Raw genomic sequence first — 26,980 nt, 5'->3', positions numbered from 1 at the left:
TGGGATGTCTTCATCAACCCCTCCCCTCAGGGCTCAGGGAACTATGAGGAAGAGGAGGCAGAAAAATTGTAGGAGCCAGAAGGGATGGAAGACAATTTCCTTGTATTTCTTCCAAGGGCTTTTAGACACAACATTGTGTTCAGTCGAAGCACAAGAACTCACAGAGACCATGGAGGCATGCGAGGGGGTGGTACAGATTTGAGCCAGCAGGGCCAGAGTGCTGAGAGGAGGAAGAACATGAGCTCCCATCCTTAACAAAGAGGCTAACTCCAACTGTTAACTGCTCAAAGAAAAGAATAGCTGTAGTGGTTTAAATGAAAACAGCCCCCAAAGGCGCATATATTGGAATGCTTGGTCATCAACAGAGTGGTACTACTTGAGAGGGATTAGGAGATGTGGTCTTGTTGAAGGAGGTGAAGGTCTAGTTGTGTCACTAGGGGTGGATTTTGGGATTTCAAAAGTCCATGCCAGTCCTAACGGTTCTTTCTTCCTGCTGCCTTTAAATCCAGATGCAGAATTCTCAGCTGCTTCTCCAGCACCGTGTGTGATTGCGTGCACTACACTCCCCACCATGATGATAATTGACAAGGGACTAAACGTATGAAACTGTAAGCAAGCACTAACTAAATGCTTCCCTTTATAAGAGTTGCTATGGTCATGGCATCTTATCACTGCAATAGAACACTGGCTAAGATAGGCTTCTCCAAAGGAGTCTCAGTGGGTATATAACTACATTAATGCAGGTCACATGTTCAGCAATAGATGACCAACACAAAACAAACTCAACTCAATGGTATTTTTGTAGATTTTTCTGTCTTATCTTGCTTTGTTTGGGCTTTTTTTTTTTTTTTTACAGTTTACTGGTCTTTTGTTTATATGATATGGCTTTTAATTTTGTGTTTTGTTTGTATGTGTATGTGTGTTTGGTTTTGTTGGGTAAGGATATGAGAATATCTGGGAGGAAATGGGGAAGGGAATCAGAATACTTTGTATGAAAATTATTTTCAATAAAAATTCAAATAAACACATATATAATAAACTTATAACCTTTCTATGTTATGCCATGTTACAAGCATTCCCCTATAACCTTGCTATATATAAACATTAAATTCTCACTACAATCCTAATTGTCATCTAATTCTCAAATGGGGAAACTGAGACCTCAGAGATTGTTTCCAAACATATAGACAGTAAACCTCAGAACTCACAACCAGAAATAGTGTAGTTCCAAAATCTAGGAGTCAAGTCACCTACCACAGCCTTCACCACAGTGTACATGTGAGTGGTAGACTGAATAGAGAACCAAAACAAAAATGGAACCAGAGGGAGAAAAATTCTTGGTTTTCTGTATGTTCACAGTACCAAGAGCATGAGCTATGGGATAGCCAAATATACTATGAAATGTGAAGCCATGGTGAAGATAGCAGTCAACTTGAGATTTGTCAGGATAGTGATACGGAAGCCCAGGCATGAAGGCAGTCATTTAAAGAGGGCAGAATGAAGGTCTAGCCAGCTGACTGAAGCAAAGGAACTTCAGCCATCACAGGAAAATGTCAGAGAATGAAGACAATGAAAATCACCCCAGTGTGCCTGTGATAAGAAGAAAGAGGCATCCCCACATATCGTCAGTAGAATTATAAACTGGGTACTGTTTATTTATAGAGAAGTACCCTATATGAATATGACAATATCTAGTAAAATATAAGCCAAAATAAATATCCCCAACAATTCAATCCAGCAACTTTACCCGAGAGAGGAGATATATCTGTCATCTTCACAGATTGTCGTAGGGTTTTATTGTGAAGAGACACCATGGTCAAGGAAACTCATAAAAGACAACATTTAATTGGGGCTAGCTTACAGTTTCAGAGGTTCAGTCCATTATCATCATGGCAGAAAGCATGGCAGCATCCAGGCAGACGTGGTGCTGGAGAAGGAACTGGGAGTTCTGCATCTTGGCATGAAGGCAGTCAGAAGGAGACTGGCTTTTCTTCCCTGGTCAGAGCTTGAGCACTAGGAGCTCTCAAAGCCCCTGCACACTTCAGTGTGTACACTACACTACAGTGACACAACAAGGTCACACCTCTTATTAGTAGCACTTCCCATGGGCCAAGCATATTCAAACCACCACAGAATAAAAAGGTTATATACACGAGTGTTCACTTTAGACTTATTTGATTAAGAAAGGGGAGGGAAGGTATAAGTGTTGATGAAATCTAAACAGATTTCCATGTACAGCCAGCCCTTCATTCAGAATAGACATGGCACACACACACAAACCAAAAGCAATACCAAGACATATTATATTTAAAAATATTATGCTTGAAAAGGGATGCAGATGAGTAAACTACTATCTTCCTTTAGTACAAAACAACAGGCCTTGTATATCCCTTCCTCCTTAACTGGAAGACAAATGTAGAACAGACTCTTATAAAATCTTCTAAGCTTTGGGATGGAACTAGAAAAGTTAGAGAGAGGCTGGCGAGATGGCTTAGCAGGTAAGAGCACCGACTACTCTTCCAAAGGTCCTGAGTTCAAATCCCAGCAACCACATGATGTCTCACAACCACCTGTAATGAGATCTGATGCCCTCTTCTGGTGTGTCTGAAGACAGCAACAGTGTACTTATAATAATAAATAAACCTTTGGCTCCGGGCTTGGTGGCACATGCCTCTGCACTTGGGAGGCAGAGGCAGGCCGATTTCTGAGTTCGAGGCCAGCCTGGTCTACAGAGTGAGTTCCAGAACAGCCAGGGCTATACAAAGACACCCTGTCTCAAACAAACAAACAAACAAACAAACAAACAAAAATCCTTTGGGCAGGAGCAAGCAGGGCCAACCGGTCCTACATTCAATTCCCAACAACTACATGAAAGCTCACAACCATTTGTACAGCTACAGTGTACTCATATACAAGAAAGAAAGAAAGAAAGAAAGAAAGAAAGAAAGAAAGAAAGAAAGAAAGAAAGAAAGAAAGAAAGAAAGAAAGAAAGAAAGAAAGAAAGAACTTCAAAAAAAGAGAGGAAAAAAAGAGAGAATCAGAAGGAATCAGAGAGAATGCAGTGACCAGCAAAGCAATGTCCCTCCTCAGGAGTTTAAACACAGGCCATGACCTCAACTAAATGTTCCTTTGGACCGTGCATAGCAAAAGAAACAAAATATAAGTTCTCAAGGATGGAAGGATGAGTGATGTAACCCTGGGCTCCCCCTCTAGAGAAGGCAAGGACTCAGCAAAAGCTTGGAACCTGAGCAAGGTGTCTCTCTTGTGTACACTAATGTCTACATAAATATTTACAAGATATGATTTAACCCCACAGAGTATATGATTAAAATGAAAAACAACTATAGTCTTGGGAGGCAGAAGCAGATGGATCTCTGTGAGTTCAAGGCCAGACTGCTCTACTAAATGTTGAAGTCCAGTCTAGGACTAAAAGGTAAGACCCTGTCTCAAAACAAGTAAAACTGCTAGGGTTCATGGGTAAAAAAATTTAAAGTGCTCAAGGTACTGAATTATAATGACACACTTACATAACCTACTGAAATCCAAACTGACCTGCACATACAAGCACTTCACTTTCTCCACCATACAGACGCCAGTTGCAGACCTTTTCAGTAGCAAATGAAATAGAATATTTTTCTCAATATCCCTGTGTAAAGAAGGTAAGGTTGAGTTTCTGCCTAACGACCTTGCTTCCTCACAGTCGAACATAATTTATAACTGTTAGTAGCAGTGGTGAAAGGGTATCATATGGCCTGCTTCTAAAACCAGAGGACTACAGCAATCTCCCCTCGAGGTCACCCACTCACACCCTCTCAGCAACACACAGACGGAAAAGCAGAGGACCCAAAAGGTGTGCTGTCTAATTGCTCTCTGCCTCCTTTTAATAGAATGTGTCTTGAAAGAGAACATAAGCTTCAACTTTTGGTTACAAATTTTGGCTTTCTATAGCATAACACACACTTTTTTTTCCCTAAAAGATAAGATATTGAGACTGTTTCAAATGTTCATGGTATTTTGCTTTTCATAATTAGACTAGGAAAATATTAAGGCCCTCTTCCAAAAAAAACCAACATAGGACAAATACATAGTCAGAATTTTTACATTTTTATTCATTTTGTTTTGAACATGTAAAAACATGACTTTCAGCTTATATATTAAACACAAATGTGGCACATGACAGGCCACAAAAATTATAACTTTTTTTTTACACAGCAGGCACCATGTCTGCCTGAACACTTTCTGCCATGATGGCGATCGATTGAACCTCTGAACCTGTAAGCCAACCCCAGTTAAATGCTGTCCGTTATAAGAATTGCCTTGGCCATGGTGTCTCTTCACAGCAATAAAACCCTAATTACTATAACTTCTTCTTTTTAAATCACTGGCTACCCATCAGTCGGGGACCACTCTGTTCCGATAAGCCAGCCCAAGTGGCAGGACACGTGGTCTAGAAAGGATCTAGAAGCAGGCTGGAAAGGTGACTTGGTGCATAGGAGGATTTGCTCCTCGTCCAGAGGACCTGAGCTTGGTTCCCAGCGCTCTTATCTGATGGCTTACAACTCCTTTAACTCCAGCTCTCATGGTTAGCAGCTCCCTACACACACACACACACACACACACACACACACACACACACTGCACTTGCAGAAAGAAGCACATACATATGAATGGGCATTTAAAAAAAAAAAATCTTAGAAAACAAAAATGTAGAAGGCTTTGGGAAGGCAAGAGGCTGGCCCAGAATGAGCAATGGGGGAATATCCCACCATCACACACAGTACACAACCATGGATCCCTGCAGCTCATCTATACAGATAAGGGACATGCCTCCTCTCCATCTCTAGTCTGAACTGTCTTGTGCTTTTTAGTACTTGGCATCTCTTCATCTTTCAATATGCAATAGTGTACATTCCAGTTTAGTGATTCTACATAGAGATCTTAGCTAATGTATGTCCACCCCTCATCCCCTTTCCTCGAGAGAAATGCAATTTCATTCGATCTTACAGCAGATTTACTGAATACAAAGGCAGACTCTTAGAAACATCAACCAGTTTCCCTAGTCTTTTAAAATAATTACAAAAGAGGGATAAGGCACACAGACATCTCTGTAAGTTAAGTCCTAGCTAGCAATGTATACACCAGAAAATATTCATTCATGTCTATTTTAATTTGTTGGTTTGAAACAACCAATAGCCCAGGCCAGCCTCAAACTCTGTAGCCAACTCTGACCCTGAAGTTCCAATCTCCTGCTCTGCCTCCTGCATGGTGACTTATAGGCATATACCTCCACCCCCAGCAAGAACGATTTTTGTTGAAGACAGAATGAAACCCCTCAGTGCTCAATCCTCGGATACAAGCCAGGACAAAGGGGCTAAATGAAGTGCATTCCACTAGTGTTTGCTAGTGATTTGAACTAGATGACAGTTGGGACTGTTTTCTTTTTTTTTTTTTAAAGATTTATTTATTTATTATATCTAAGTACACTGTAACTGTCTTCAGACACTCCAGAAGAGGGCGCCAGATCTTGTTACGGATGGTTGTTAGCCACCATGTGGTTGCTGGGATTTGAACTCTGGACCTTTGGAAGAGCAGTCGGGTGCTCTTACCCACTGAGCCATCTCACCAGCCCGGGACTGTTTTCTTAACTGTGAGATGACAGGCAAGGTGAGCCTACTGTGAATAAAGAGCTGTGGTAGAGACGGCCCAGCAACTGACAGGAGAAAGAAATCAGAAACACGGCCATGGCAGCAGAGGTACAGCACACCGCAGCTTTCCAATGAGTCTCCAAAATAAATGTCACAACTAAAAGATTAGATTCCACCTCACACCAGTCAGAATGGCTAAGATCAAAAATTCAGGTGACAGCAGATGCTGGCGAGGATGTGGAGAAAGAGGAACACTCCTCCATTGTTGGTGGGATTGCAAGCTTGTACAACCACTCTGGAAATCAGTCTGGCAGTTCCTCAGAAAATTGGACATAATACTACCAGAGGATCCAGCAATACCTCTCCTGGGCATATATCCAGAAGATGTTCCAACCGGTAAGAAGGACACATGCTCCACTATGTTCATAGCAACCTTATTTATAATAGCCAGAAGCTGGAAAGAACCCAGATGCCCCTCAACAGAGGAATGGATACAGAAAATGTGGTACATTTACACAATGGAGTACTACTCAGCTATTAAAAGGAATGAATTTATAAAATTCCTAGGCAAATGGATGGACCTGGAGGGCATCATCCTGAGTGAGGTAACACAATCACAAAGGAACTCACACAATATGTACTCACTGATAAGTGGATATTAACCCAAGATATAAGATACAATTTGTTAAAACGCATGAAACTCAAGAAGAACGAAGACCAAAGTGTGGACACTGTGCCCCTTCTTAGAATTGGGAACAAAACAGCCATGGAAAGAGTTACAGAGATAAAGTTTGGAGCTGTGACGAAAGGATGGACCATCTAAAGACTGCCATATCCAGGGATCCATCCCATAATCAGCTTCCAAACGCTGACACCATTGCATATACTAGCAAGATTTTGCTGAAAGGACCCAGATATAGCTGTCTCTTGTGAGACAATGCCGGGACCTAGCAAACACAGAAGTGGATGCTCACAGTCAGCTATTGGATGGATCACAGGGCCCCCAATGCAGGAGCTAGAGAAAGTACCCAAGGAGCTCAAGGGATCTGCAACCCTATAGTTGGAACAACATTATGAACTAACCAGTACCCTAGAGCTCTTGACTCTAGCTGCATATGTATCAGAAGATGGCCTAGTCGGCCATCACTGGAAAGAGAGGCCCATTTGTCGTGCAAACTTTATATGCCCCAGTACAGGGGAATGCCAGGGCCAAAAAGTGGGAGTGGGTGGGTAGGGGAGTTGGGGGGGAGTGTATTGGGGACTTTTTGGATAGCATTGGAAATGTAAATGAGGAAAATACCTAATAAAAAAATTAATTCTAAAAAAAAAAAAAAATTAGCCCTCTATCAGATGGTTACTGAAGATTCTTCCCCCATCTGTAGGATGCCGGTTCGTCCTATTGACTGTCTTTTGCCTTACAGAAGCTTTTCAGTTTCGTGACGTCCCACTTATCAATTGTTTATCATTGGGCCTGAGCCACTGGTGTCCTGTTCAGTAACTTTCCCCCTGTGCCAATGAGTGTTTTTCCCCACTTTCTCTTCTATTAGATTCAGTGTATCTGGTTTTACACTGAGGTTCTTGATCCACTTGGACTTGAGCTCTGTGCAAGGTGATAAATATGGATCTACTTTCATTCTTCTACATACAGACCACCAATTAGACCAACACCATTTATTGAAGATGCTTTCTTTTTTCTACTGTGTTTTGGGCTTCTTTGTCAAAGATTAAATGTCCATACGTGTGTGTGTTTCCTTGTGAATCCTTGATTCTATTACATTCATCAACCTGTCTGTCTCTGTACCAATACCATGAAGTTTTTAATCACAATTACTTTGTAGTACAACTAGAAGTCAGGGATGTTGAATACCCTAGAAGTTCTTTTCTGCTCTCCTGGGTTTTTGGGTTTTCATATGAAGTTGAGAATTGCTCTTTCCATGTCTGAAGAGTTGAGTTGGAACTTTGATGGGGATTGCACTGAACCTGTAGATTGCTTTTGGTAAGGCAGACAGTTTCACTATGTTAATCCTATCTATCCATGAGCATGGGAGATCTTTCCATCTTCTGAGGTCTTAGCCAAAATGCCTAACATTGGGGAGAGGGAACTCAACAAATCCCACCTCCAATAGATAGACAGGGCCTCAAGTAGAGGGATTGGGTTACTAACCCACAGTCAAAATTCCTGACTCAGAATTGTTCCAGTCTAAAAGATCTGCAGAGACAAAAATGGAGAAGAGACTGAAGGAAAAGTGGCCCATTGACCATCCCAAATTGATCTCCATCTCATGGGCAGGGGGTGGGTGGAGGGCACCAAGGCCTGACACCATTACTGATGCTATGATGTGCTTACAGACAGGAGCCTGGCATGGCTGTCCTCTGAGAGGCACTATCTGCAACTGACTGAGACAGATGCAGACACTTACAGCCAACCATTTGAATTGAAGTTGGACCCCAATGGTTGAATTAGGGTATGAATTAAAGAAGTGGAAGCAAAAAGTGACCACACAGGAACACCAGCAGTCTCAACTAACCCAGACTCCAGGGAGCTCCCACCAACCAGGAGCACACATGGGCTGGTCCAAGGCTCCTGGCACATATACAGATATTAAAGTTTTCATGGTAAGTGTGAGAAATAAATTTTTTTCTGGTTAAAATTTCAAAATGGAGTATACTTATTAAAGTATAACACAACTGCATGTGTGTTTTTAGTTAAATATAACTTAGCTTCTTGAACACCTACATATGCTTCATAGAGGTGCACGTGTGGGAAGACAAGCAGAAGCCCTTCCCCAGCACAGAGGGCCTGCTGATGTCAGCACAAGCAAGAGGACTGGGTATAAACAACTGAGTTTGAGTATGAATAAGTAACACACAACACTACAAATGACGTTCAAACACTTCTTTTTATTACATACTAAATTTAAAAATACAAATCTCATTAAAAATGCTTATCAAACATCATATATATATATATATATTTATAAGCACTGCCAAATGCTACTGGATTGGGACAGTCTGCACAGCCACTAAGGGTGATCAGAAACAGAACAGAGCAGCACAATGTTGCTGATACTGAACTTCAAAAGTCAGACGGTTACAATTTGGCAACTGTGGAGTAGTAACCTGCAGGGAATGTCTGCAGAGGTAAAGTCATAAGGAACTAACGGAATCATGCAGACTCCTTTGAGGAGTGTTGAGTGAGTCTTCCTCATCCTCTTAAATACACTGTAACAGAAATTAAAGTGCTTGAGACCAGCAGAGTACTTCATTTGGCTGTACCCTGCACACACGCTGTAGCCAACTGTGCCGCCGGGCTGAGGGCTCCGGTTTCCTGCACAGTTCCAGAGGCTTCCAAGTTCATTCTGAATATGGCTAAGGGAAGGGAGGCCAACGTTTTCTAAATTGCACCAAATGGCCTTAAAGTGTTAAAAACACTTTTTTTTTTTTTTAAAAAAAAGCTAATTTGGGGGATGATAGAGTTAAGGGAAGTATCTATATGTATTCCACTCTAGCAATAAAATTAGAATAAGGATCTAGTTTTGCCTCTGGATAATGCTTAGTAAAATCTTCAAAAGTTCAGATGTGCAGAAAGCACGACAATACTGCCAGCCACTTGTCACTGCGCATCATAAACACCAGGCAGGATACCTGCCCCTCTAAAAGCTCAGAAGAAACACAGGCAGCAACATGGTCACACTTGACACACTGCTACTAATAAACACAAAATATGATCTGCAGAAGAGGTCACCGCCATCCAGGAAGAAGAGAAGGAAAAGGAGTCTAGAAAAGTGCTCCCTTTTCTTCGAAAACCCAACAGTTGAATTTGGGGTAAGACGAGATTGTACAGGTAGGCCATCGGTTCTAAGACGGCTGGGGACACTGTATAGACGCACTCACACTTATGTATACATTTCAGTTCTGATTGAAACTAATGCACTAATACAAATCATTCATAGGAAACCTCTCATCAGTCTTCTGTACAAACACAGAGTGGCAGCGGTGGGGATTTAAAACTGCAGACGACTGCACTGTAGTTCATTAGAGGTGAGACACACTCACATGAGTAAGACACAGAATGAAGCAACACTGAGAAAGAAATACATACCAAACAGACCTGTTGGCACGGGACCTGCGAGGCAAATAAACGCGACGGTCATGATTAGAGTTTATCACTATTTCTCTTAATGACTTACTAATATGGGGTCTACTTGGAGCACTACCTAGAAGACACATTCTCTCGTGACTGGATGAAATTATTAAGCTGCTGAGTGCATTCCCTTGGCTTCCATGGCACATTACACTTGGTAACACTAACAAGGTAGATGTGGGGAACACTTAGAGCGTGATTACGAATGTTTAATTGAGTATTTTCCTTTCTGTAGCTGTGAAATGTAAAGCTTAGATTTGCTTCCATCAGGCCTCTTAAACCAAACTTCATCATGGTTAATTGTTGTAATTACAGCACTAAAAAAGAAAATAAAAAGAATGAATTACAATGTGGCTCATTTCATTTCGATTTATTTTATTATTACTGGGGGTTGATTTCTCTTTTCTTTTTCCTTATATTTTTAAAGGCATGCCCTTCTAGCCCAGGTTGGCCCTGAGCTTGCCTTCCCTCTGCCTCCACCCGGTTTATACTAATCTTCAGATTACCAGTTTAGAAACACGGTTTCATATCAGCTACAGTAGGCTCAGCATGTTTACTTACCAGATGCTGCGCTAGCAACTCAAATGTTGTTATCTAGAAATACTGTAGAAAGCTGATACTCTAAGAATTTACCATAAAGGATGAAGGCAGTAACTCATTAATATTTCCAAAAGATCACAGCAAGATAATTTATAGGCTATATAAACAATTATATAAACCGTAAGTCTAGATTACCACTTAAAAACACAATTTCTAGTTTTAAAGTTATATTTTAATTACAAAGTACTCCTTTTCTGAGGTTTATTTTTGGCCTTTGGTTTATGTGTATGAAGGTTTTAGCTGCATAGTATACAAACTGAGAGCAGTGTCCACAGAAACCAGAAGAGTCAGACTACCAGAGCTAGAGCTGCCTGACAGATGCGGTGCTGGGAACCAACCTGGTCTTCTTGGGGAGCCGCTCTCAGCAGCGGAACCACCTCTCAAGCTCACTAAATACTCGTCACATTTTTACTAATTTCCCTTTCCTCTGTTGCCTTAATTAATATTTTTGTCTGAACTATAGTCTCTTGTATCCCAGGTTACCCCCCCCCAACTCTATTTGTAGCTATTGTGTTGGGAGCACAGAGGTCCTTGTGCCCAAAGATAACCTAGAGAGAAACCAGGAATGTTAAACATGCAGGTTCTCCACCCAGAAGTCTGGGATTGGAGGTGGCTAATAGCCTGGGTGATCTTTGTGCTCCCTGGATGGCCAGGAGTTCTCCCAGGCTCCCACACATAGGACTGGAGAGGGTTAATAGTCTCCGTGACCTCTGCACTGTCTGTATGACTGGGAAAAAACACTAGACCTTCACCTAGGCGGTTAAGATAGCACACATAGCCCACCTCTAGAACCCATCTTCATGGAAGAAGTGGCATGTACTTTTTGAGAAGAGTTCAATGTAATTATGCCTCCTTGTGCAGGATTTGTGTTACACTAGGAAAAGGTTTTTTTTCCCAAATTGCACTAAAATATGCCTAAAATAAACAGCCTAGAACCAGTCTCTAGAAGTCTGCACCAATACCGGCTACTAAGTCACACTGAACCAGATTTTCTTCTTGCTTCATATAGGTCATTATTCTAAGCTGTGGCCTGTGGCACTTGCAGAGATGCCCACAGCTAAGACTGGCCTTGAACTCCTGATCTTCCTGTTTCCACTTCCCTAGTTCTGGGATTACAGGCTCTCCACCCTGCCCAGTTCATGAAGTGCTGCGGACTGAAACCGGGGCTGTGTGTCTACTAACCAAGAACTCTGTCTGACAACTGTGCGGCACGGCTGGCTGATAGACAGGGTTCTTTATCTACAGAACTCAAGTGGTGGCACCAGAAGAATTAACAATTAATAGGCCCACCAAAAATTCTTAATAGTCTGGTTTGAAAGTCATTATATTAGGATCACAACAATGAATTACACTGTAAGAATTAATAAACAGGATCACTTAAGGATAAATAATCCCAAGCATATCCACTATGTTAATGCTGTGATCAACGTCTACTATATAAATATTAACGATTGTGCACCCATGATTGGATCTTACTCAAGTAAAAAGGACCCAGAGGAACTAATGATGCACAAGTATCCTCCAGAGGCTGCAACGATTGACTGACAGCAGGTGGAACAGCAATGCTCAGCAGCAATGCAGTGTCAGGAAGCCTCTTACCTTGTGGGACACTCATCTTTTCTATCAATACATATCGTCTGTCCACGTATATACCATTCACCATCGTAATACAGTCTTCCCTCTTCCGATCTGGCACTGTGCAGATGTTTCTCCAGTTTCACAGGTGCTAAAGGGATGAGTTAAGTAACCGGTATGTTAATAAGACAGTCAGAACTGTAAATGACAACAGTAATGCATGCACATATATGTGTGTAAAAACATTTGCAATATTCTCATACTGAAACCTAAAATGTAATAAGAACAAGAGCCCCTCTTACTTTTATCGTTTCCTATCCAATGCAAACAAAGGTCAGCAATGACAGAGAAGCAGGGCCACAAGGGTAGGCAAGCGCATAAGTGACTGATTACCAGCACCATTTTTAAACAGCCCTGAAAAATTCAAATTGTTATATTCCAGAGATTTGAAATTACTTTTCAAATCTCCCGTATAAGGCATCTCATACTTGGAAACAAGCAGAATATAATGTTTAATGAGAAGTCCCCAGAACTTCAATCATCCTAAGTAGAACAGCATTTCCGACTCTCAGAATGGCTTGGCATGAGTGGGTAAACTACTGCAGGGAAAACATGTTCCTTATGGAAACACATCCATGTGATTGTCACACTCACACCACACACCGGCAGCACCTTCACCATTCATACTGTCCCTTCTTAGGAAATCACCAACACAACTTCCCAAGGACTTCATAATCCTCGTCATTATCTGATACTAACTTACTGAGTTACAAACATAGGACTTCACCTCCTGAAAGGAGGCTCTCAGTTTATCTCCTTCCCCACTGTTTCTCCAAGACCCTAAAAACGTCTCTAGTATATAGGAAGTAGTGATACGTACATGTGTGCTTGTTTTACAGCCATTCATTCATTCATTCATTCCATGTCTGAGTCCATCCTATGCACAAGGAGCTGTGCTGGGTGCTGAGGGAAGACTAAGTAAAGAGACAGGAGCCAGCAGCCAGTGAGACGGCTCAGCAGGTAAACACGCATGCCATGCAAGCCTCGTAACCTGAGTCTGATGTCAAACCCCAAGTGAAAGAGAAGAACCAAGAACCAACTCTCAAAGCTATCCTCTGTTCTTCACACATGTGCCATGGCATGCATGTGATCTATCTATCTCTCATTCATTCTCTCTCTCTCTCTCTCTCTCTCTCTCTCTCTCTCTCTCTCTCCTCCCAAAAACCCCCACATGCACAAGCGCAATACTTTTTTCTTTAAAAAGAATTGTGGAATTTATCATCACTAAAAATAAAGTAAAATGTACAAATGGTGGTGAGTATCATAAAGAAACGCAGTACAAAGTTAAGCTAAACACGGGCGGGAAACCAGAGCCATTCCGCTGGGTGGTGGGACTCTTAACCAATGGCGGTTAATCAATAGTCTGAGGAGCAGAAGCACATAAAAGTCAGGCAGGCATAGCAGCAGCCTGTAATCCCAGCACAGGGAGCAGAAACTAGGGCTCCCCAGGACATTCACAGGAGCCAGGCTTACCAGAAGCAACACTACTCAATAAGGAAACTTGCGTCCATTAGTAAGGTAGAAAGCCATCAAGGACAAATCTCTAGCACCACAGACACACTCGTGCAACCACACACATAACCACATGTACACACACACACACACACACACACACACACACACACACACCTCCCCCCAAATTAATGACTCAAAACATTCTAGAGACTTAAGCATCTGACTCTCCAGTCAAGGGCAGTATATAGGTGTGATTTCCTGATATGAAATAAAGTTTAAAGGAACCATTGAGAGAGAGAAAATAATTAGAGCACTCTTAAAGATAAATATCTCTTAAATATACTTTTGAAGCTGGGCATGGTGGCCCACGCCTTTAATCCCAGCACTCGGGAGGCAGAGACAGGCGGATTTCTGAGTTCGAGGCCAGCCTGGTCTACAGAGTGAGTTCCAGGACAGCCAGGACTACACAGAGAAACCCTGTCTCAAAAAACCAAAACAAAAAACAAAAAACAAAACAACAACAACAAAAACCAAACAAACTAAAAAAACTTTTGAAATGGAATAAGAAATTCTTTTCCTTAATATTTAAAAGATATTTTTAATCTAACCCCATTATAATCCCATTATAATCTACTAAAGAATTACAAAAAAAAAATCTATAAACAACAACAAAAGCCCTTAGAGACCAATGTTCATTACAACTTGGGCAGTTGTCTTAGTTGTAAAAAAATAAAAAGGCTAAAAAAAAACCCAACCATATATAATCTTAGCACTCAGGAGTCAACAGCAAACAGGTCATAATTTTAGAAAAGATCTATTTCAAAATAAAACGTGGGGCAGTGGTGGTACATGCCTTTAATCCCAGCACTTGGGAGGCAGAGGCAGGAGGATTGCTGAGTTTGAGGCCAGCCTGGTCTACAGAGTGAGATCCAGAACAGCCAGGACTACATAGAGAAATCCTGTCTCGAAAAACAAAAAAACAAAAAAACAAAACAAAAAAACAAACAAACCAACAAAAACAATGAAAGAAAGAAGACATACACAGCACTGGAAACTTTCAAACTTTTACAGGAAGCAGGAGACTCCTGATTCCTTATGTGAGTTACAGAGATCGCCGGCTAACGGAAGGAACCACTGCTGGGCTCCTCTTCAATATGCAGGGGATTTAACCACCCTGACGGAACAGTTCTCCACAGAATATGTCACAACTCATATAACTTACGCTCTGTCTTAACTCGGTGTGGACCCAACGTAGCCATTGCCTAAGAAAAAAGATGGGCGAAGGGGAGAAAGAAATCTGAATTCAGACTGAAAATAGACTTTGTGATTTATAATACATACAGTGTCCTCAATTAGTTCGCTAACAGAATAAAATATAAACATTGGCTGTTCTCATTTTCTTCTGGTGATAGGGGAAGAACCCAAGGCGTCACACATGCTAGGCAAGCAAGTCAGGCAAGCACGCCAGAACTGAGTCATCCCGACCTCCAGGCTAACGGTATCATAAGTCATAAAGAACACCTCCGTCCATAGACACTATTAATAGCTGAAATATGTTCTCTGGACCATTTATAAAAATGGGAATTTTTTTTATATTTTAAAGATATTTATGTATGTGAATATACTGTCACTCCCCTCAGACACACCAGAAGAGGGCATCGGATTTCATTACAGTTGATTGTGAGCCACCATATGGTTGCTGGGAATTGAACTTAGGACCTCTGGAAAGCAGTGAGTGCTCTTAACCACTGAGTCATCTCTCCAGCCGCAAAATGGGAATTTTGAATAGGAAGGCAAGCCTCAAACCTTGTAACCCAATTCCCAAGAAGGCCAAGAAAGGAGGCTTTCAAGTTCAAAGACAACCGGGGCTACAAATTGACTTCTAGGGCAGTCTAAGCGAAATAAAAAATAAAAATGGTAATAGAAATAAATAAAAAGTAAAAAGATGACAAGATACACAGCTCCATTCGTAAACAAGCATCAAAGAGTCACACCTCAATAATTATTAATATAAAACACATAGGTTCAATGCATTTATTCAAAAAATATTTACTAGGTGCCTTCTATACTCCAGAAACAGAAAAGCTCTGAACCCTAACACTCTAGGCAAACTAAACATATGCTATTCCATACACTTGTATAAATTGATACACTACTACAGGAACAAATACAAATTACTGACATTGTCTCTAATTCTTACAATATTCTACAGCCCATGTTAAGCAAAGCATATTTACAACAATTTCATTTTCATATATTGATATACTCTTAAAAGGTAGAGTATAAAAATGTACTTCTGCGTGTGGATACTTCATTCCTCCCTAGAATAAAATACCCATGGAAGGAGTTACAGAGACAAAGTTTGGAGCTAAGATGAAAGGATGGACCATTCAGAGACTACCCCAACAGGGGATCCATCCCATAATCAGCCACCAAAGCCAGACACTATTGCATAGGCCAGCAAGATTTTGCTGAAAGGACCCTGATATAGCTGTCTCCTGTAAGGCTATGCAGTGCCTGGCAAATACAGAAGTGGATGCTCACAGTCATCTATAGGATAGAACACAGGGCCCCCAAATGGAGGAGCTAGAGAAAGCACCCAAGGAGCTGAAGGGCAACCCTATAGGTGGAACAACAATATGAACTAACCAGTACCCCCTAGAGCTCATGTCTCTAGCTGCATAAGTAGCAGAAGATGGCCTAGTCGGCCATCACTGAGAAGAGAGGCCCCTTGGTCTTGCAAACTGTATATGCCCCAGTACAGGGGAACGCCAAGGCCAAGAAGTGGGAGTGGGTGGGTAGGGGAGCAGGGCAGGAGGAGGGTATAGGGGACTTTTGGGATAGCATTTGAAATGTAAATGAAGAAAATATCTAATAAAAATTTTTTTTTTAAAAATGCACTTCTGCCACACCATTCGCTAACCATACCTTCCTAATTGTCGTCCAGTCCTCAAGAATATCGAGATCCTGCAGCATATAAACTATATATGGACGTTGAGGCGTCAAGGTCAACTTGCAGCAAGAACATCACAGACCCAGTGAACTGATGCAGGAAGGCTATGGGTTCAAGGCCAGCCTGGGCTACATACAAGACCTTGCCTCAAAAGCACCTGTACAAACTGACCACAGTGCACCATGAGCCGCTGTGTCTCCTCCGCCCTGTGCACCCGGCACAGCCATTTCAAAGCCGAAATGGTTCCCAGAGTGCAGAAAGGATATCTGAGACAACGACCGGCTTCTTCTTGTCGGGGCTGAAAGGATCCTTCCTCTTTTTCCTTGACTGAAGCTCGTCATTCCACAGTTCTGCAAGGGAATCAGAGCGGGAGCTCATTTCCAGTGGCCACACGAAGAAAGGGCAGGCAGCACAGACTTTCACATTTACTGCTTGTTTACATACAAATCTCCAGGGGACCTGCACACAGAGGTGCTTCATTTTCATTTTCCACACGGATTTATTTATACATAGTGTGTGTTGCCTACACGCTTGCACACCGCAAGGTACACATGGAGGTCAGAGGGCAACTTAGGAGGGTGTGTTCTCTCCTTGCACCGCATGGGTGCTGGGGATCAAATTCAGGTTGCCAGCCCTGGAGGCAAGCACCTCTCCTCTGAGCCATCTTTCTAGTGGGTGCCCTGAGGTTGGTGTAGCTATGCTTTTTACTTCAGTTTTCCATACAAGGACACCCATTTAGAAAAACTAGTCAACTGTCCACAGACACCTAACTCATGAACCAAGCACCCACACTGACCTCACCACATCTGTCCCAACTACAGCAAAGAAGCAAAATCCAAAGACAAAGCCAGTAATACCTACTCAAGAACTGTGAGCCAATCTAGTAAAACCTCTGCCAGTGCCCGACAGAGAACTTCCCTGTAGTCGTCCTGAAATGGCCACACTGCACTCGGACTGGGTCTAATCATCATAGTAGGGTTTCCTTTCTCCAAGGCAACACCCACCGCCCTCAAACATTTACCCACTCGCCTGGAAGAACACAGGAAGCTGTCTTCCAGCAAGTCCCGTGGCTAGCTCCTGTCACACTGCTGGTCTGTCCCTTTTCCTATGCTGTCCCTTTTCTAGAGTGTGCCTCTGAATCCAAGGAACAGACTCGACTTGATCTCGCTCTTCAGAAGTCTCCCCCTGTTCCCTCCGGCTGGGACACTGCATTTGCATAGCATCCACTGGAGAAGACTGAGGCTTTTGGGGACACCACACCACACGGCAGCCCTGACCTGAGGTAATGTCGATGCTGTGCCTGTCCTCCTCAAGCCTTCTTATCTTCTCCTCAAGCTCACTCTGGACTGTATCATATAACAAAAGCTTTTCACTCTGGAAAGAAACATGACACTTAAGTGAAAAGAAAGAAACACCAGTTTATCTTAACTAGCAATACCAAATGACTTAGCATATGCTAATATATGGTGGCTTTGGTTTGTTTTGGTTTTTGGTTTGGTTTGGTTTGGTTTAATAAATAGTTGTTGCATTTGCTTTTTTCATTTATCTAAATTATTTTTGCCCCCCATCCCCACCCCTGTTCTGAGAATTGAAGCAAGGGTACGTGCCTGCTAGGTAAGTGCTCGCCTCTGAGCTACATCTTAGCCCCCAAATTAAAATTTTTGAAGAAAAATTTTCAGTATATAAAAGAAATAAAACCAGGGGTCAGTTATAAAATCAGATTTAACTAAGTAAAATAGCATCCTGCTTAAGAATATCTAAATTGAAGCCGGAGAAATGGCTCAGGTCACTTGTTGCTCTTGCAGAGGACCCAGGTTCAGCGCCCAGCTAAGAACTCAAAGCCATCTGTAACTCCAGCTCCAGGGGATTTGATGCTCTCCACAGATGGGCGCACGCGTGCACACATGTGCACAGGCGCGCACACACACGGATTAAAAAACTAAATAAAATTTTTAATTAAGTAAAATAGATCATATTGGGTTTTACTGTATCTACATCATATTAAATACAGCAATATATCACAAAAAATATTTAGGTGCAAATTTTAGAGCCATTTAAAGTAACTCAATAAATATATTTCAGTTAGAATATACTAAAGCAATAAATTGACTTATAAAAATGTAGTATGATAACTCAAGTATAAAAGTATAGATTAATTACATCAGACTCACTTGCTAAAACAGACAAGATGGGGTGAGGATGAAGCCTAACGGGGAGCGCTTACCTAGCATGTTAAAGGCTCTTGTTCAATCCTAAGTACCACAAAAATATAAAACCGTGAATAAAATAGACAGTAAATAAAGAGGTAGATAAACAAACAAACCAGTAGAAGATACATACAGTATATATAACCTTCAGGTTTGTGCAGATTAAATTTGAAATCTGTATCAGAAGAACTCACAATCAACACACAGACCTGCTACCTGTAAGAGTGTGGCCGTCCCCAACTTTCCCCACAAGAAGTCTTGTCTTACGAGAGATTTCATAAGATGCTCATATCTATAGCATTCCAGTATTGACTTGAAGTAATGTTGTGGTGAGTGGCTTGTGATTCTGTTAGCGGCTTGTCCCCTCTCTAACTTCATGTTAGCGACTAAACCTAGGGCCTTGTACATGCTGTGCAAGTGGCTACCACTGACCTATAGCAGCCAGCTTTGACTTTCAGTTTGTGACGGAATCTTACTAAATTGTTCATGCTGACCCCGAGATCAGTCTGGAGAAAAGGTAGCCCGTTAACCTGGGATCGGACTGCCTCAACCATCCATGGAACTGGAGTTACACACCTTCTCTACCATGCTCAGCCTTATAGGCTTTTATGAAAGGCCCTCTGGGTTATATTTATATATATTTTATGGCTTTTTTTTATAAAAAGAGCTACAGTGGTATATAATTATAAACAATTAGACCTTTTAGCCCTGAGTTTTAACCTGACCTGGTAAGACAGTGATTTATTTTACTATCATTATTTAAAACTACATATATATTTTTATGTTAAGAGTGTCTTGCCTGCATGTCTGGAGTCTGAGGAGGCAAGAAGAGGGTGATGGATTCCTTGGAAGGGAGTTACAAACAAATGGTTATGAGCTGAAATATGGGTGCTATTGGGTTCTCTGAAAGAAGAGTCAATGTTCTTAATTGCTGAGCCACCTTTCTAGCCCCCATTGGTTTTATCTATCAATCGATTGATCTACCTACCTACCTACCTATTTACTCATTGTCTATTTTATTCACAGTTTTATATTTTTGTGGTGCTAAGGATTGAACAAGAGCCTTTAACATGCTAGGTAAGCGCTCTCCCACTAGGCTTCATCTTCACCCCGTCTTGTCTGTATGGTAGAGGAAAGACAGGAGTTAGAGGCATCATCGTTTGTCTATGGTGGGCTGTGCTGGACTTGCCATATCTAATCTGAACACGGAGGCTCAGCTGTGGTGAAAGCTATAGTGGAACAAATGTCATGTGAAAAATTGTACCAGCAGATGTAGGAAAGGCAACAGAGGGTGGTCGGATGGATGAAGGAAAAGTACAAATATATGAATATATCCTAGTGAACCCTATTGCTTGTACACTAAAATGTTTAATAAAACACTAAATATAAGGACTGGGGATATGGCATAGTCAGTAAAGTGCTTGTCATCCAAGCACAAGGACCCCAATTAGACTTCCTAGTACTCACTAGAAAGGCCTTGTTTAGTAGCCCATTCCTGTGATCCCATGCTGGGGAGGGAGACAGGATGATTCCTAGAGCTTACCAGCTAGGCAGTCTAGCCAACCCAGCAAACTCCAGGCTCAGTAAGAGACCCTAGCTCCAAAACCAAAGTGGAGAGTAACTGAGGAAGACATCAGATGTCAGCCTCTGGACCCCACATCTGCATGAACACATATGCACATGCAGTCATAACGCACATAAACGTGCAAACATATGTTCACAAAATAAACATCTATGGGGTGAAAATAACTGTCTCATTACATGCTGCTCTCAATACTCCCTTTTGCTTGTTCCTCTGACTTATGAAAAGTCTTCTAAAATATTCCAACTATATCTGAATTGTGCTACTGAAATTAAGACGTTACAGATGTGGTCCAGATTTGTCCGTGCGATAGTCGGTGGAGGGTTTTGTGTGCTTTCTTTCAGTATTGTTTTATTATAGGGAATGCTACTCATTCAGACAAAATGCCTCTAGTGTTGATAAAGAGATAGTGAAAGAAATCAGGCATTGAGTTTTACTAGATAAGAGTTAGAAATCTCAGGGCAAGTTTAACAAAGTAAACTTAGAATTCTCATTAGTCGTGTATGGCAGACTATATTACATAATAGAAGAAAGTTGGTGGGCTCCTCTGATAAATGGAAGTTCCCCACAGATACTTAGAATAACAGCCGAGTCACTCCCATGGTCTAGGAAAAAGGTGGGTTGTGGTTTAAGGAGGAACTAGAGTATTGTATTATTCATGAAAAGGTTAGCAAGAGTGGAACCTCCCTTGTACAAGTTTTCACAAGGAATAGCACAATTAGGAGCTTACTAAGGGACCCCTGGTGGTGGGTTATACAATAGAATAAAATTGTGACTAGGGTGTGAAACCCTCACTCCTGGCTCCTAAAATGGCTGACTTTAGATAGGGCCGCTTTTATCTCAGTTGTAAACACTGCCTGGTTCCTGTCAGCTTTTATGTATGCATTTCTCTGTTTTTCATAAAGAGTCATTATGCATTGGATGACTCAATGTATCTTGGCTGATGTATCACCTAACTTCCTTGTTTTCCTCTGTAATGACTATATAAGTCTGATGCTCACTTTGAAAGATTACACTCAGATTCAGCACTCTCTTGTGTTCGTGTCTGTTTGTCACTTGCCGACTCCTTGCCCACCTGAGTACCAGAACTCTGATCCCCAAGTTGAGGGACTCCAAGCGGGTCAGCCCGTGGCAGGTATGAAATGCCATGTGGGTACTAGGGACTGAACCCGGTCCTCTGAGAGATCAGCCAGTGCCCTTAACTACTGAGCCATCTCTCCAGCCCCCCGACTAATCATTCTTTATGATTTGTTTTAAAAATCTACAAAAGAGCTAGAGAGATGGCTCAGAGGTTAAGAACACTCACTGTTCTTCCAGAGGTCCTGAGTTCAATTCCCAGCAACCACATGGTGGCTCACAACCATCAGTAATGAGATCTGGTGTCTTCTACTGGTGTGCAGGCACAAACATACAAACATTGTATACATAATTAATTAATTAATTAATTTTTTAAAAACTACAACAAGAAACTGAAACGTTTGAAGCTTTCAAGGCCTTTCTAAAAAATATTAGATACAGATCTGCCTTTCCAGACATGGCAGACTTCAACCTTAAGTAGCAGGGTTTCCCAACAGAGGAGTGAAGGGCTGGGAATGTAGTTCAATTGGTAAAAGTGCTAGTCTAGTATGTACAAGGCCCTGGGTTATATTCTAAGCACCTCATAAACCAAGCTTAATGGCACACACTTTAAACCCCAGCCCTAGAGAGTTCAAAGCCAGCCTGGTCTACATAGTAAGTTTCTGGCTAGCCAAGGCTACATAGCAAGATTTTGTCTTTAAAAACAAAAAAAAAAAAAAAGCCAGGCAGTGGTGGTGCACGCCTTTAATCCCAGCACTTGGGAGGCAGAGGCAGGCGGATTTCTGAGTTTGAGGCCAGCCTGGTCTACAGAGTGAGTTCCAGGACAGCCAGGGCTACACAGAGAAACCCTGTCTCGAAAAACCAAAAAAACCAAAAACAAAAACAAAAACAAAAGCATACCATTAGATACACGAAACTATCCTGTTTCAGAAAAAGAAAAATTACAGAACAAAACACCTTGAATCTATTCTCATTTCAGCCCCTTCCTGAATTAATTACTTTTGTCAATCCTGTGGACAAATATATATGTGGCAAAAGCAGTTTAGGAAAGAACAGTTTATTCTGGCTTACAGCCTGAGGCTGCTGGGCATATAACATCCAGTCAGGAAGTAGAGAAATAATGCTAGTGCCCAATTCACTTCCTCCTTATTCAATAGAGAGCCCTAGGCCATGGAATGCTGTTGGCCATACTCAGGGTGGGTCTTCCCCCTCATTTAAACAGCTTTACAAACATGCCCAACATATGTTTCTAAAACCAGGCAAGCTGACAACGAAGATTAATCTTCACATTCTCCTTTTAAAGAGATTGTCTCCTTATTCTCCAACCCTTCCAGACCCTCAGAAGCCTCCTGAAGAGAGAGAGGGAAAAATCATACTTGAGCAGTCAGAGGACATTGCAGGGTTGGAGAGGGAGAACACAAAACTCTAGGTGCCTGCAGTGGTTTTTCTGCTCAATGGATGACTACTTACAAGGGATCCAAGCCCTCCATCCTCACATTTAGACTAACTGAACCTATTTCTTAGTCCTTTTCCAGGCTGACATCTTTGCTAGTCTCCTTAGGGCAATTCTAAGGACTCCCAAGGCAATGATTCCAAGGTTCCACTTCTGTACTAACTTCACACTGACCTGTGTTCAGAATGAACCCCCCTTTGGTAGTTTCTTGCCTTAAGTGCCTCACGGTTCTCAACCTCCTGCAGGATTGGAGATTTTGAAGGATCAGAAATGACACAGCACAGCAGCCAGGACTGATGGTGCATGCCTATAATTCTAGGACTTAGGAGGTGAAGGCAGGAGGATCAGGAGTTCAAGGCCAGCCTGGCTACATAAGTAACTTTGAGACTAGCTTAGCTACACGAGTATTTGTCTTAGTAATTAATTAATACCTTAGGCTGGGGGGATGGCTCAGCAGTTAGAGGCACTTGTGGTGCAAGCCTGGTGACTTAATTTGATCCCCAGAACCTATGGAAAAGTAGAAGAAAAGACCTGCCTCTACAAAGATGTCCTCTGACCTCCACATGCCTACTGTGGTACATCCACCACCCACACAAATGCACACACACAAAGTAATTTAAAAAAAAAAAAAAAACAACAACAACAACTTAGAACAAACCTTTAAAACTTAGGCCTGCCTGTGGGAAAATTACAACAGTAAACTTTCAGATCAACTGTAAATACAAGGCTATGGATGATAACGGAAAAACAGTTTCATTATATCTACAGGGCTGGATGTGTAGCTCAGAGATACTTGGTATGAGTAAGTCCCTTGTGTCACCTTCAGAACCTCCCTCAATGGGCTAAAGAATTCAGTTTATAAAATTAAATCTAAAAGAAATTAAAGATACAAGTTTTTCTCAGAGTGGGATACATGTTTCCTGATTAAAAGGCTCCCCTGAAACTGGGTACAGTAATGGACTCCTCTAAGCTTGGTACTTGGAAGTCCATCAGAAATACTGCTACAGGTTCAAGGCCAGTCTGGCTACATAGGAAGATCTTACCTCAAAATCTTAAAGGTCCCCCTGAATATCCAACATACTCAGTGAAAGAGAGCCCCAGGCCTCACTACTTCCCAACACCAAGGATGAGGAAGAAACTTTACAGGTCAGGAGCAGTAATCAAAATGACTTCTCAAAGGCACTAGGTAAGGTCCAGGCCCAGTACACATTCAGGAGATAAGGATCCTGAGGGTGAATGATCAGAAGTGCAAGGCCAGTCCTGGATCCACAGCAAGATTCCATCTCAGAAAGTGAAGCAGGTGTCCTGAGGACCCATGACACCATCTACAGACCTCTGTTCTCAAGTGAGAGGCCCGGTGTGTTTAGACAGCCACGACAGTAGGTTAAGGCAGTTTCCTTGACACTCTACTAACTTAAAAATATAAACTAGGATTTTTTCTCCTTGAATGGGGGCAGCAGTTATTAACACTTTTAATGAGCAAAATAAGTCAGAAATCTAGGTCAAATAAAAGTTACTTCTATCTTACTCTCTTTGTTCATTCAGTAAACCCAGCCTAAGTGGAGAGCAAAAGCAGCAATGCCACTATCAGCAAGAACCCACCAACCCTGATAGTGAAACACACCCTCTACCTTCAGCCAAGCCTTACAAAGCCCTCACCATCAAAAACTACCTTCTACCAAACTGAAAAAGGAAATGAGATCTTGCATAAGAGACAGAGGGTAGAGGGATTTCCAAGTGGTAGCTAAAGAACCTTCATAAGAACAGAAATGTCATTTGTCCTAGAAAGCATGGAGAAGGATGGAGCAGGATAAAGGAGATGGGGCAGAATGAGGCAGAACAGAGGAGGAGGGCGGGAGGGAGGGCAGGAGGGGGCAGAGAGCTAGGGGAATGGCTCTCTGGAGGCAGCACCTAACCAACGATGCAAAGCTGCAACAGCATTAGGGCTTCCAAGCAAGACAAGCGCAAGCCACAGTAAGACCATCTTTTACTTTCACTTTAAACAAAGAAGCTGGTTTGACCTTTTCAGGACATGACTTTAAAGCTAGGATAACTGAGAATGGACCACAGGCCTCATGTTTATTTAGACTTCCCTTGAGTTTATTAGGTGATGGAAGAGGGATTAGGAGAACACAGGCAGAGAAAGCCAAGGCAAGCTCCCTGAGATGACGGCTTCCTGTCCCAGAAAACAGTGAGAAGAAGCAAGAGGAAATCATGGGCAGGTAAAACAAGACCAACATGGGGAAGAGGAGGTCCTAGGCCTATAAAATACCTAAGCCAGCTCCATTAGCCGACTCCATCCTTAGGGCCCATCCCATCCCAAAAGAATGAAGAAGACACTTTATTATGCTCCTTGTGGCTTGGTCCATCACAGATGCTCAATTCTTTGTCAAAAAGAACAAGTTGGGGAAACTCCCTACCTAGACAACCCTCAGCACCCTATTACAGTAACATGCACTTAAATTTTTCTCGGGGTGAGGGGTGTCAATGAAATTGTAATGTTTGGTTTGGTTTTTAAAGCAACAACTCCAGAGACTCATAGATCTGTGGGAAGTTCTGAGAAAAATAGAAAGAAAGCAGATAAGTCAGGCCTGATAATACAACTTACAGAAATTCAAGGCCGGCCTGAACCACCAGGTGAGTTCAAGGCCAGTCTGACCAAATAAGTGTCCTAAAAACAAGAGGGCCAGGGACCCAGCTCAGGGTGGGGTGCCTGACCCACACGTGCAGAACCCTGGGTTCAATCTCAGTCCCAAGAAACAAAGCCAGTGAAAGTGAAGGCATCACTTAGCTCCCACAGTGGAAACAAAAGGTACAGGAAAAGTTGAAGTAGACTATAACTCACTGCCCAGCTGGTCAAATGTACATCTTAATTACAAGAACTGTTTTCTTTAAATATAGTTATTATCAACCTCTGCACATATAGATATGGTAGAAACAGGTATTATTTGTACCACAGAAAGAGTCCATGGGAGACAGTAACTCTGGCTCACGAACAATATTTATAACTAGGGCAAAAACAAAAACTATAAGACAAGGATATAAGAAGAACGGATTAAAGAAGCTAATGGAACTCCAGGCTTCTGCTAACAAGCTAGCCTTGTCTAAAACTGATAGAGATGTGGGGCGAATTCCAGAGGCAACATCGAAACGTCACAGAAAGCTGTCACTGAGACACAGAGTTTAGAAACAGGACAGCACGCTGCTTGTCTTCACTATAAGCCTATGCCTTCAGAGGGATGTGTACACGGAACCTGCCGGAAACAAACATTCAAAGAGTGTTTAGAACCACAGCATGTACAGGAAACCCAGCTTGAAAATACATTAGGATACTGAAGAGTTGTTCAGATTTTACAACCTGCTATGTTGTAAAATATATACAAATATGTTCACTTATTAACAGTGATTATCTCTGCATGGTAAATTATGATTTCAGTTCCTTCTTTAAACTTATTTTTCAAATTTTATCAGTAGACATTTACTATGCTTACAAATGAAAAGCAAACTTTCTCTTTAGCTTGTCTACGTCTGTGTGTTCCTGTGTTATGCATGAGCATGTCAGTGCACATGGAGGCTAGAGGCCGAAGTCAGGGGTCTTCTTCAGTCTCCTTCCAGCTTAGCATGTGAGACTAGGCCTCTCACAGAACCTGGAGCGCTCCAACGGGGCTGCAGTGCATGGTCAGCAAGTTCCAGGGATCTGGCTGTCTTTATCACCCAATACTAAGGTCACAGCTACGCACTATCAGCTATATGTGGCTACTACATGGATTCTGGGATCCATACCCAGGTTCTTTTTTCTTTTTTAGATTTTTTTTAAATATTTTTTTTATTACGTATTTTCCTCAATTACATTTCCAATGCTATCCCAAAAGTTCCCCATACCCTCCCCCCACTCCCCTACCCACCCATTCCCACTTTTTGGCCCTGGCGTTCCCCTGTACTGGGGCATATAAAGTTTGCATGTCCAATGGGCCTCTCTTTCCAGTGATGGCCGACTAGGCCATCTTTTGATACATATGCAGCTAGAGTCAAGAGCTCCGGGGTACTGGTTAGTTCATAATGTTGTTCCACCTATAGGGTTGCAGATCCCTTGAGCTCCTTGGGTACTTTCTCTAGCTCCTCCATTTGGGGGCCCTATGATACATCCAATAACTGACTGTGAGCATCCACTTATGTGTTTGCAAGGCCCCAGCCTAGTCTCACAAGAGACAGCTATATCAGGGTCCTTT

At 42.1% G+C, this 26,980-nt stretch overlaps 1 protein-coding gene across 1 annotated transcript in view; it reads right to left on the bottom strand.

Annotated features, from left to right (window-relative positions):
* Positions 1-8,533: 8,533 nt before the first annotated feature.
* Brms1l (BRMS1 like transcriptional repressor) overlaps positions 8,534-26,980 on the bottom strand; it is a 33,814-nt gene continuing 15,367 nt past the window's right edge. The window contains exons 5-10 of the mRNA XM_021179001.3: positions 17,710-17,806; positions 16,699-16,782; positions 16,408-16,472; positions 14,702-14,741; positions 11,989-12,115; positions 8,534-10,106 (exon numbers count right to left, since the gene is read on the bottom strand). Of these exons, the coding sequence (XP_021034660.1) occupies positions 9,989-10,106; positions 11,989-12,115; positions 14,702-14,741; positions 16,408-16,472; positions 16,699-16,782; positions 17,710-17,806 (531 nt within the window). The 3' untranslated portion in view covers positions 8,534-9,988. The remainder of the gene's footprint in view (positions 10,107-11,988; positions 12,116-14,701; positions 14,742-16,407; positions 16,473-16,698; positions 16,783-17,709; positions 17,807-26,980) is intronic.

The sequence above is a fragment of the Mus caroli genome, unplaced genomic scaffold, assembly GCF_978045245.1.
Source record: "Mus caroli unplaced genomic scaffold, Mus_caroli_1 scaffold_14, whole genome shotgun sequence".
NCBI lineage: Eukaryota > Metazoa > Chordata > Mammalia > Rodentia > Muridae > Mus > Mus caroli.
The sequence above is the reverse complement of the archived record's forward strand: the minus strand, read 5'-3'. Positions and strand labels throughout refer to the sequence as shown.